Raw genomic sequence first — 11,244 nt, 5'->3', positions numbered from 1 at the left:
CCCAGTGGAAAAGGTCAGCAAATAGATTTTTCCCCTCAATTATTTACCTTTTAATCAAACCTATAAAAACTCTTATCTGGATGCCTGGCTGGAGAAAAATCTACCCCATTGTGGAAAGCTTTCATGACAGGGATGCCTCATTAAATCTGTTATGCTGTCAGGTTGGCAGAGGGAGCCGGGCGCAGCTGGAGAGGCAGGGCCGATAAACGCACATTCTTGGGGGGACAAGGAACCGAGACAGTGGGGCATGAGCTGTGGGACACACACTAATTTCATAGACCCCAAAAGACACAACCAGCCCCCAAGACCCTTTAACTCTGACGTGAGGATGTTCAGAACTGTCACTTTTGTCAGCCAGGCTGGCTGCTTTAGATTAAAAAAAAACCAGGTTATTCATTCAGTTGCCATAGGCAGCTAGGTAAATATTGATTAAATGAACACATTATAGGGCACAGAGCCTGCAGAAAATGAATAACAGATTATTTTTAAAAAACAAACACACACATAGCTTTTTGCTTCAGTTTTTTTTTTTTTTTGCTTCTGGGAATTAAAATGTTTCCTATATCCTGCATCCTAAATGTTTCCTACACGTTGCCAAGCCTACTTACGCTTTAATTTCTTTTATTTTGCTTTGTTACTGGTGGGTGAGTAAACTGATCCGTCCAAGGAAAGGCAGAAAATCTGTCATCCAGTTCAAACACAAGTCTTGTTTCAAACGTTTCTGCTCCTGGTGTTTTACCAGATTTTCACAATAAGAAATGTTGTATACAATTAACACATATCCATAACACCGCAGTGACTTTTGAGTTGCAACGTATCACCATCTGCAATTAAATTTGCCAACATTCAGGTCGTGGCATTGGGTTCCCCTGGAATTAAGGCTGATCTCAAGGGTATAAGTTACGCATTGGCCTCTTCTCACTTTTTGAGTCCAGCTTTTCTTTTCCTTATTGCTAGCAGCTGCAGCTATTTGGAAGGTAGTTCATTTATGAAGCTACAGTAAACATGTTGTTTTAATTCCTGCAATTAAGACTTTTTCAGGAAATATAACACGGACTGCAGTGATCTGTTCCCTTGGAGACAAAGGAAACTTTGGAGGGTGGGTTCTATGGTATCAGATCACTGCTGGACTTCCTCCCTTCCCCAGACCACCACCCCCGGTTCTGGCCCCAAACCTAGAGATTTCCCAATCTGGAATTTGTCAACACTACCCCAGTGCAAACCCCCACCTTTCCCCCTGAAACAAGCTCTTTTCTGCTTAAGGTCAATTTTTTTTACTGTCCCTGTACCTTAAACAACAATATTTGTAAGGCTCTTAAACTTCCAAGTAGGATCCGGACATCTGGAGGAATTACAACTACTCTCTCAACCTCAAATATCAGGCTCCTTCCGCACATGCAAAATAATGCGTTTTCAAACCACTTTCACAACTGTACTGTCGAAGGCTTTCACGGCCGGAATCACTGGGGTGCTGTGTGGTTTCCGGGCTGTGTGGCCGTGTTCTAGCAGCATCCTCTCCTGAAGTTTCGCCTGCATCTGTGGCTGGCATCTTCTTCAGATCCTCTGAAGATGCCAGCCACAGATGCAGGCGTTCAAATGCTGCTATGGCCATTTAGTCCTGAAAACCATGGCTCTAGCGCCTGCATTAATTTCGGCCAACTGCTTTGCAGCGGTGATTTTGCCATTCCGCACAGCCTCAAAGAGCACTGAAAGCAGTTTGAAAGTGCATTATTCTGCATGTGCGGAAGGAGCCTGAGTCAGTTCCCCTGGGAAAAATGCAGGATAGATTCTGCGGCCTCGCTGGCGTTCCTTCCCTTCCCAAATTCCGCCTCTCCAATTTTCCACCCCCAAATCTCCAGGAATTCCCAGTGCAGCAACGCGGTGGCATGGAGAACTCAGGTCATGGGGAAAGACTTTCGCGCGCTTAGCGTCGCGTTGCCTTTTTGGTTTTTTTTCCCAAGCGCAAGAAGCAGGCACAAGTTTTTCAAAAGTTTTTCAAAAGTTATAAAAACTTCTCCCTCCTAGCCACGCCTACAGGAGAGACGCTTCCAGGGAGCGTCCGTGGGGACCTTCTGAGCATGCGCCAAACGAACAGTGGCGGTCATTTGCGGACTCGCTCCTGGCGCTATCGTAAGCGTCCGCCCCGCCCATCGCAGCGAAAGCCACGCCTCCTCTGATGGGCGGGGCTTAACCGGCAGGCCCTTCGCGCCGCGCGCCTCTGAGTTTCGCTGGCCCGGGCTGAGGAGGCGGGCGCGCGCGCGCGTGCGCTCTCCCCTCCCCTCTCGCCAGCCAGCCTTGACGTTGCTCGGCTGCGGCCGCAGAGGTAGCCCTGAGGGGATGGAGGGAGGAAGTGGGGAGGGGGCTTCCCATGGAGGAGGGGGGGGGATGCTGCTGACCACTGGCCCCCGTTATTCAGGCGCCTCCCCTTTCATTGTAACCCCCCCCCCCTCCACAAATTAGTCCAGCTCAGGATCTCCCTCTTGGTTAAATTTCAATACGACTTTAATCAGTTTTTTCCATTCAATGTTAATTCATTGCCCCACCCCCCCACCCCCACCCCCAAAAATAGTATTTAATTACTGCTAAAAAAAAGATCCCTCAAAAATTGTATATGGTTTTAGTCCACCCTATACTGAGAAGAGCTCAGGGTGGGTTACAACATAAGGTAAAAATTACAAAGTATTGGTAGGCTAAAACCATAAGAACATAAGAACAAGACAGCTGGATCAGACCAGAGTCCATCTAGTCCAGCACTCTGCTACTCGCAGTGGCCCACCAGGTGCCTTTGGGAGCTCACATGTAGGATGTGAACGCAATGGCCTTCTGCGGCTGTTGCTCCCGATCACCTGGTCTGTTAAGGCATTTGCAATCTCAGATCAAGGAGGATCAAGATTGGTAGCCATAGATCGACTTCTCCTCCATCAATCTGTCCAAGCCCCTTTTGAAGCTATCCAGGTGAGTGGCCATCACCACCTCCTGTGGCAGCATATTCCAAACACCAATCACGCCTTGTGTGAAGAAGTGTTTCCTTTTATTAGTCCTAATTCTTCCCCCCAGCATTTTCAATGGATGCCCCCTGGCTCTAGTATTGTGAGAAAGAGAGAAAAATCTCTCTCTGTCGACATTTTCTACCCCATGCATAATTTTATAGACTTCAATCATATCCCCCCTCAGACGTCTCCTCTCCAAACCAAATGTGATGTGTTGCAACATACCTATAAGGCTCATTTGAAATCCATAAAACTTATTAAAACCCATGAGAATTTATGAAGCTGCTTAAAATTCATAAAAAGCTATTTTAAAAGTCCTGTTACCACAGGAGGAGAACTGTTCAGCCAAAGGCCCTCTGAAAATGGTGACCTTAAGCCAGTGTTTCCCAACCTTTTTGAGGTCAGGGTACCCTTGACCTCACTCTTCACATCTCACGGTACCCCTGCCGCCACCCTCCACCTTCCCCTCCCATTGCCCCTGCTTGCCACACACCCCACCTTCCCCTCCCAGGGTGAAGGGTAGCACTGGGGGGGTGGGGGTGGCTGCTGACCTTGTGGCAGGCCCTGCCCCATTGGCCAGCTCATGTCCTTGCTGGCACCGGTGGGAGACACCACAAAAATGAGGGGGGGTAGTGTTGCCATGGTACCCCTGGGACATGCTCACGGCACCCCAGGGTACCAGGGAACCCTGGTTGAGAATGGCTGCCTTAAGCTGCTCTTCTACAAATAACTTTCAAATGAGTAAACTAGCCAAATAAAATGACCTGGTCACACACCCACACACACCCCCTTTCCGAGAAAGGCAGTAAAAGTTTTGCAGGGATCTTTATCTGTTCCCTGTTAATTCCATCCTCAAGAAACTGGTGTAGAGACACACAACTCCTGTCCATGGAATTGCTTACCTGGCAATTCAGTACATGGATTTTAATTGATTCTCCCAGTATTCATAGAGTCCAATTTTCAAGTTCTGCAAATATTTCTTCGACATAAACCCCTGTCCCCCATAAACACAATTAGTTTCCACACCAAAAAAATGCCCATTAAAACATTCAGCCTTTTTCATACGGGTGTCCCTCAACCCCAGCGATCCCTACTGAACCCAAAGTATTGTCTTCTCCCACTAGATAACTAGGAACTTCCTAGTGCAGAGTTGGTCCCATTGAATTTAAAGGTAGATTCCACTTTAGGAAGATCTCCCTGTTACCTACAAAGACTCTATCACTGAATCCCTTCTTGTTAAACACTTCCTCCTCCAGGTGAGGAGAAGCCCATCTCACTAAAATCTTCCATCTGTCCTCCATTTTCTTTTTCAGTTGAGATCTCTATATTTCTTACTCTGCAGGGACCACCCTTTTTTTAAAAAAGTGAAAAGACCCCCTCCCCTTTCTCCTAAGATTTATTGTACTATCTTCCCCCATAAGATTGAACTTTTAGGAGAAATTCCACCCCTTCCCCATACTTTGCTGCCCTTCTGGGATTATGCTTCTGGGATGATCTCTTCCCATTTCCTCTGTGTCCAAACCATGGAGAAAACATCAGCCCTCAGTAGCAAAACCTATCCTTTGGGATTATCTTGAGAACAATCCCCAAACATAGACCCAACTCCTGGGATTGGTTGACCATAAAGAAACAATGATGTACCCTGAAGAAATAAGAACATAAGAACTAGCCTGCTGGATCAGACCAGAATCCATCTAGTCCAGTGTCATTTTTAAAGGGCAAAATGATGTACCATAAAGAAACAATGATGTACTTATTTGGCAAGTGTACCCTGGAAAAGACCCTCATTCACCAAGGGCCAGCCTTCCAACTGGGTCTTCCCCATAAGGGTTAGTAGATTTCTGGACCCAAAAGGAAGAAAGTTCCAGTTGCTATTATTTCTTCCTTTTGGGTCCAGAAATCTACTGACCCTTCCCCATTGTACCATTCTCTAAAGCAACCACCCCATTTATTCTTACGAAAGATCCTTCCTCCTTTTATCACCCAGAAGTCCCTTCCTGTGCAACACTGCCACCACAGGATTCTTAGTTACCTCCCCCCACCCCCCTTTCACACTTCTCACCTATATATCATCATGCATGGTTTACTTACTTTCTTGTTCTGGGAGTTGAAGTACAGCTATTCTCACACCTCCTATATAAGAGCATATTTTAGGTCAGTCTATCAAACTAAATCCAGCTACCCTGCTCTATAGTGCAGCCCTAAAGTAAACAGCAAAAGCAGGTGCTTTTGGTGCTGGAGTAGAACACCTACAGTATTCAGTAGGTGTTCTACTCCAGATTTTTAATGGGCCTTATATAAGTCTTTTGGAGGTACAGAAATTTTTCTGTAAGCACCCTGGAAGAAAGGCAATGTTTTGGTTTAGTGCAAAATGTTATTTGTTTCCAGCTTCCCCATCTAGGGCCTCCCAAGTCCCTTTCTTTACTGTTTAGCTCCCCTGTAGGTTATTTGCCACCCACACTCTCTTCTGTTTCTTTCTGAGATAGGAATGAACAAAATTTATCTTCTGCTACCCTTCTAGATGTGGGACCAGACTGGATGTGTTTGCCCTGAGGAGCTGCAACCAAGCAGCAAGAATTGCAAGCAGGATTCCAGTGACAGGTGAAAGAGGATGGGGACAAGCAAAGCCGTGTCATAAGAACATAAGAACTAGCCTGCTGGATCAGACCAGAGTCCATCTAGTCCAGTGTCATTTTTAAAGGGCAAAATTTACAATTGCAGTACAATTATGACTTGTACTGAATCAGACCAATGATCAATTTAGCCCACTGATTTCTATGGGACGGTTGTCCTAATTCACAGCCTTGTGTGTAGTGACTGCACAGGGAGCTGTGCAATGAATGAGATTCGGCACCCCCTATTTCTGGTAGTCTTAAGGATGACAAAAAGCTGTGCTTTACTTGTACTCATTTAATGCCATTTTTGTTTGCAGAAACATTTAAAATACCCACGTTCTTGAAATTTATAGGACTGTGAGTTTTGCGCTCAAGTAGCGCAGCTGCGGAATCCGTGCAGTTGTCATATTACCCTTAAACAAGAAAAAGTTAAAAAACCCTAACTGTATTTTTTAAAATTAGCAAATAACTTTGAGAGATCTGTACTTCTCAACAGGAAAGAAAGCAATAATTACACCAGCACGCTCAGAGAGTTGGCTCAGATGTTGCCCGTCCCTTTACGGACCAGCTCTAAAAGGTTGACAAAGGTATCATACTTTTTAAACAATGATTTGCCTTCTTCGAGTGCTCTGTAAAAGTGTGCTTTGTACCGCTGAGGATTTGCCCTGGTGACACAGCCAGTTTAAATATGTTCCGTTGACCCTGTGGTAATACTGTTGAAAAATTGTATGTGAATGATGTTTGAACTCCCCCCCCCCGCCCCCATTTTCTTTGCATTCTTTCGCATGAAACAGAAAGAAATTCTTCTCCGGGTTCTCCGGTATATTGAACACCTGCAGACCAGCATTCATAGTGCCAGATCACTGCTCCAACACCGCTGTGGGGAACAAAAAGGTAACAGAGGGAGTCAGGAATAGGTGGTGGACCTTAACAAGAAATGGGTCATGAAGTAAAAACCCATTCAGGCACTGAACAGTTAATTAATTTCACCTGCTGTTTTTGTACTTGTGGCAAAGAAAGGCCAGAATGGCCCCCTAGTTTCTTTGTTTTGATGGATTCATTTGCAAGTCGCTGTAGAGAGTATAGAAGGCAGATGTGCTACGAAAACACATTAAAAGTCTTATTTCAGGATGTTCAAATTATTTGCTTGTTAATGCACTTGCAAATTTTAATCCAGCAGCAGAAATTTTTTTCCCAACTGCACAAAATTGGAGTTTTGTTATATGATTACAAAAAAACATACACTTAACAATTTTCTGGAACACAAATGACTGTGAGGAAGGTCTGACTCTGGTCAGCATCTGAATGACATATCTCACCAGAATCCTGTTTGAGTGGCCCACTCCTGCCTTGTATTAGTTGTATTAGATAGCCATCAAGGACCTTTCCAACTATGACATCTCTGTTTAGTAGGACTATGTATAGAACAAAGTAAAAGACCCAGGTTGATCCCTTAATTATTGAGAGACGATACACAAGGAAAGAGAAATGAAAGAGATGCAAGGTCAGATTAAAAAATCAAGTTCACAAAGTGCCTTTTTAATTGAAATGGTTAAATATACCAGTGAATGGAGCTAGAGAGATGCCAGGGGTGTATATATAGGGATGGAACAGCAAAAGAGGAAGAGGATATATTTTTGGTTTCATGGCAGACACAGAAAGGTTGCCCTTGAAGAATCTTTTGATATTTGGTTGTTGTGGGCTTTCTGGCAGAGGCGTATCTGCGATGGGGAGATAGGGAATCAAATGTCCCTGGGCGCCCCCATTTGGTCACAGGGAGGAGGGCAAAAATTTTAGGTTTGTTTGGTTTTTCTTCTTCTTCTTCTTCTTCTTCTTCTTCTTCTTCTTCTTCTTCTTCTTCTTCTTCTTCTTCTTCTTCTCCTCCTCCTCCTCCTCCTCCTCCTCCTCCTCCTCCTCCTCCTCCTCCTCCTCCTCCTCTTCTTCTTCAAATATATGGATAAGTGGGAACAAGAGAATTAAGATACTTTTGAATGAGTGCAAAAGGTTTAAATGAAACCAGGAAATAATATCAGTCAGTACAGAAAATAGGGGGGGAAAGGATTTGAGAGACCTTATGAACAGGTTGACTGTTCTTTCCTAAAAGCAGGAGAATCTGAGCAGATGAGCCCATCTGCCCTGAAAAGAAGGAGAAGAGAAACCACCCCACGTGGAAAGAAAACCAAGGCTCCAGTTGTCTGCAAGAAACCCAGGAAGGCAAGACGCATCCCGAAATCAGGTTGGGGGAAGGATTCCACAAATGCTGCTTTGATGTATTTTTACGTGTGGACTTTTTTCCTTTTGCTGCTTTTCTTTGTAACTCCTGCAGTGTCTCTGATTTCCACAGCAAAACCACGAGAGGGTTCAGCCTGCCTCCCTGTTCCATATAGCTGATGTCAAGGACCGGAGGGAAGAGAAGGCTGGCCCTGGCGTGGTTCAGCTTACTGACTACTTTTGGTGTAGGGGGTAAGCTGGAGAAGAAATACTGGCAAGTCCAACCCAAACCAGGGAAACACAGGTTGCTAGGTGTGTTTGTGTCCTTTCAGAAGCTGGGCACAGATAAGGTAAGTGTGTGGGGCGTTTGAATCTAGAACAGTGATGGCGAACCTTTTTGAGACCGAGTGCCCAAACTGCAACCCAAACCCGACTTATTTATCGCAAAGTGCCAACACGGCAATTTAACCTGAATGCTGAGGTTTTCGTTTAGAAAAAACCAGTTGGCTCCCTCATCCCCCGTCCCACCCGCTTGAGCAGGGGCCAGCCTGCTCTAGCCTGCAGCAAGTTCCACATGTACCGCTCTGTGCCTCTCTAGCATCTCTGCCTCCTCTGCGCCCCCCCCCCCCCGCAACAGCCACCCAGAGCACAAGCACCAGGCCCACCAGCCAAGTCCTCCCTGCTCACTGCGGTGCGCCCAAGTTGTGCTCAGTGGCCCAGGCCAGCCTAGATGTGCGTGTGTGGGATTTTCTGCCCCCCACATGATGAACTCTGTGCGTACATGTGTCCACAGAGAGGGCTCCAAGTGCCACCTCTGGCACCCGTGTCATAGGTTCGCTATCACTGATCTAGAACGATCAGGTCACGATCATGACTGCCAAAGTTTCCTCATGTTTCTGTGTTGCGCAGGGACAACAGACTTATTTTTCCTCTGGGCACTGTGTTGCTGCTGGAGCCAAGCAGATGGCTGTGAAACCTGAGACTAATCTCAAGAATTTCTGTATCTCTTTGTTTTGCAGAGCGGAGAGGAGCAAGCAAGAAAGCGTGCAAATGCCTTCCTCTTGAACCGGAGGAGGACTTTTTCCCAACTGATCCACACAGAGAAGAGAGCCTGTCCAATGCAGAAGATGCATCCTCCGTTCCTTCACTCTCCCAAAAGCAATACCCTTTCCTTCCTAGCTTCCAAGATCCAGGGCCAGCAGCTCACTGGCCTCCAAGCACTAACTTTTGGGATATCACCAAAAACAGAGCCCCGTTCTGTGCTTCAGGTGTGTATGCTGGGGCAGCTTTGCGTATAAAGCTTTCCCTGGAAGAATTGGGGGCAAAATAATTAAACCAAAGAAGTGCCTGTACTACTACTGCTGCTGCTACTACTACTACTACTATTATTATTATTAATTATTGTAGATTTCACAGCTGCCAGATCTTTAGCTGGTTGTTGGCCTTCATTACAATTCGAGCCTCACCCAGAGACCTAGGAAGTTGTAATGTATTGGCGTAGTATTCGCGCTGCTGCTGCTGCTGCTGCTGCTGCTGCTGCTTCTTCTTCTTCTTCGTCTTCGTCTTCGTCTTCTTCTCCTTCTCCTTCTCCTCCTTCTCCTTCTCCTTCTCCTTCTCCTTCTCCTTCTCCTTCTCCTTCTCCTTCTCCTTCTTCTTCTTCTTCTTCTTCTTCTTCTTCTTCTTCTTCTTCTTCTTCTTCTGGTGGGATCCAAAATTTTTAGTAACAGGTTCCCATGGTGGTGGGATTCAAACTGTGGCATAGCACCAATGGGGCTGGGCGGGGCACAATGGGGGCGTGGCTGGGCATTCCAGGGGCGGGGCATTCCTGGGAGGGGCTGTGGCAAGGACGCAGCCGCTGCGCCGGTCCTTGGGCGGGAAACGAATGCACGCAGGCGCAGGCTGCCACGCACGCCGGTGCACCTCCTGCTAGACTGCTTCAAGTTCTGCGCGCTACCGCTGAGAGGAGGGGCGTAACTAAGGCAAAAATCACATGGCAAAATCACCAATTAGTAACCCCCTCTCGGCACACACAAATAATTAGTAACCTACTCTCGGGAACCTGTGAGAAACTGCTGGATCCCACCTCTGTGCCCAACCCCCGAAGGACTCAGGGCAGTTTACAAGCCAACCAAGCACAATACATTACAGCTAGAAAACAATCGAATAATCTCAATTAAAACAATAAATATAATAAAAACAGTAGCAGCAGTAACCTTTCCATAATTAATTAAACTCCACAATTCTATCTTGTTAGTTTGAGCTAGCTCTATGAAGCACAGGTGCAGTCTAAAGAGTATGAGACCTATTTGCAAGACTGGCTAAGTCAGAACAAAAATAAATGCAATATCATTTAGGCCCCTTCCGCACATGCAGAATAATGCACTTTCAATCCACTTTCAATGCACTTTGCAGCTGGATTTCACTGCGGAATAGCAAAATCCACTTTCAAACAGTTGTGAAAGTGGATTGAAAGTGCATTATTCTGCATGTGCGGAAGGGGCCTTAGTGTGAAATCTTTGGGTATAGGAGCATAAGAATATGAAACTTTAGGTCATTCAAATCCCACGTCCTGTTTCCAACATTTGTTATCCCACAAACAAGTGCCTTTGGCCCCTCTAGCTACCTTTCTCTACTCTCCCCAATTTGTTGATGCTTGTAAAGAAGGGTGTTCCTTTTGGCTGTTGTGGGTTTTTCAAGCTGTGTGGCCACACGCCATCCGGGAAACCCAGTTGATTCTGCCCGTGAAAACCCTCGACAATACACGGTGTTCCAGTTCATTATAATCTCTAATAGACACTTCTCCTTAAACGTGTTAGCTAAGTTATCTAAGCTGGTGGCCACCTACACAATTTTGCGTTGTGTGGAAAGAATAATTTGCTTTATCTGTCATGGAGCTACTGCCCATCCTGCCAATAAAGAAGTTTTTGAGAGTCACAGGACTCTTCACGATGCGAAATGAAATGATAGCCAGTTGATTAGGTCGGCTGAGCAGAATGGGTTAAAAGGTTTCCTTTTCACACACGTGCCGGCTTTAACAACAAGCAGGCTGGTCTTCTCTGAGCCAGTTGTCCTGATGAAAGATCTATTTCCCTGTCTTCTTCTCCGGAGTCCACATGGGAGCAGACGCAGCATTTGTTTAACACACACAAAATATCAGTTGAACTCGAACGTGCTTCATTTCAGGTGGGCCAGGCCTAGTGCAGTTAAAGAACAGGGTTTTAAATACATTAAATGTTAAACTATAAGAAGGGTCCAGTTGAGTCCATCTAGTCCAGCATCCTCTTACAGTAGGTATCCAGTTTCTCTGGAGGTCCAACAACAGGGCATAAAGGCTGAGGCCTCTCCGTGAGGTTACCTTCTACCCTGTTTCCCCGAATATAAGACATCCCCGGAAAATAAGACGTAGTAGAGGTTTTGCTGAAGTGCGA

The 11,244-nt window shown here is 45.9% G+C and overlaps 1 protein-coding gene across 2 annotated transcripts in view; it reads left to right on the top strand.

The window, feature by feature from the left end:
• Positions 1–2,196: 2,196 nt before the first annotated feature.
• The window catches only part of MEIOSIN (meiosis initiator), a 33,490-nt gene continuing 24,442 nt past the window's right edge, over positions 2,197–11,244 (top strand). The window contains exons 1-6 of one of the 2 annotated variants that reach the window (XM_048502083.1): positions 2,197–2,323; positions 5,512–5,591; positions 6,102–6,192; positions 6,400–6,499; positions 7,713–7,841; positions 8,836–9,084. In XM_048502083.1, coding sequence (XP_048358040.1) covers positions 5,512–5,591; positions 6,102–6,192; positions 6,400–6,499; positions 7,713–7,841; positions 8,836–9,084 — 649 coding nt within the window. In that variant the 5' untranslated portion in view covers positions 2,197–2,323. Of the gene's footprint in view, positions 2,324–5,511; positions 5,592–6,101; positions 6,193–6,399; positions 6,500–7,709; positions 7,842–8,835; positions 9,085–11,244 lie in introns of both variants that reach the window. The other variant, XM_048502082.1, reaches the window with a different exon arrangement.

This window comes from Sphaerodactylus townsendi, linkage group LG06, assembly GCF_021028975.2.
Source record: "Sphaerodactylus townsendi isolate TG3544 linkage group LG06, MPM_Stown_v2.3, whole genome shotgun sequence".
Lineage (NCBI taxonomy): Eukaryota > Metazoa > Chordata > Lepidosauria > Squamata > Sphaerodactylidae > Sphaerodactylus > Sphaerodactylus townsendi.
The sequence above is the reverse complement of the archived record's forward strand: the minus strand, read 5'-3'. Positions and strand labels throughout refer to the sequence as shown.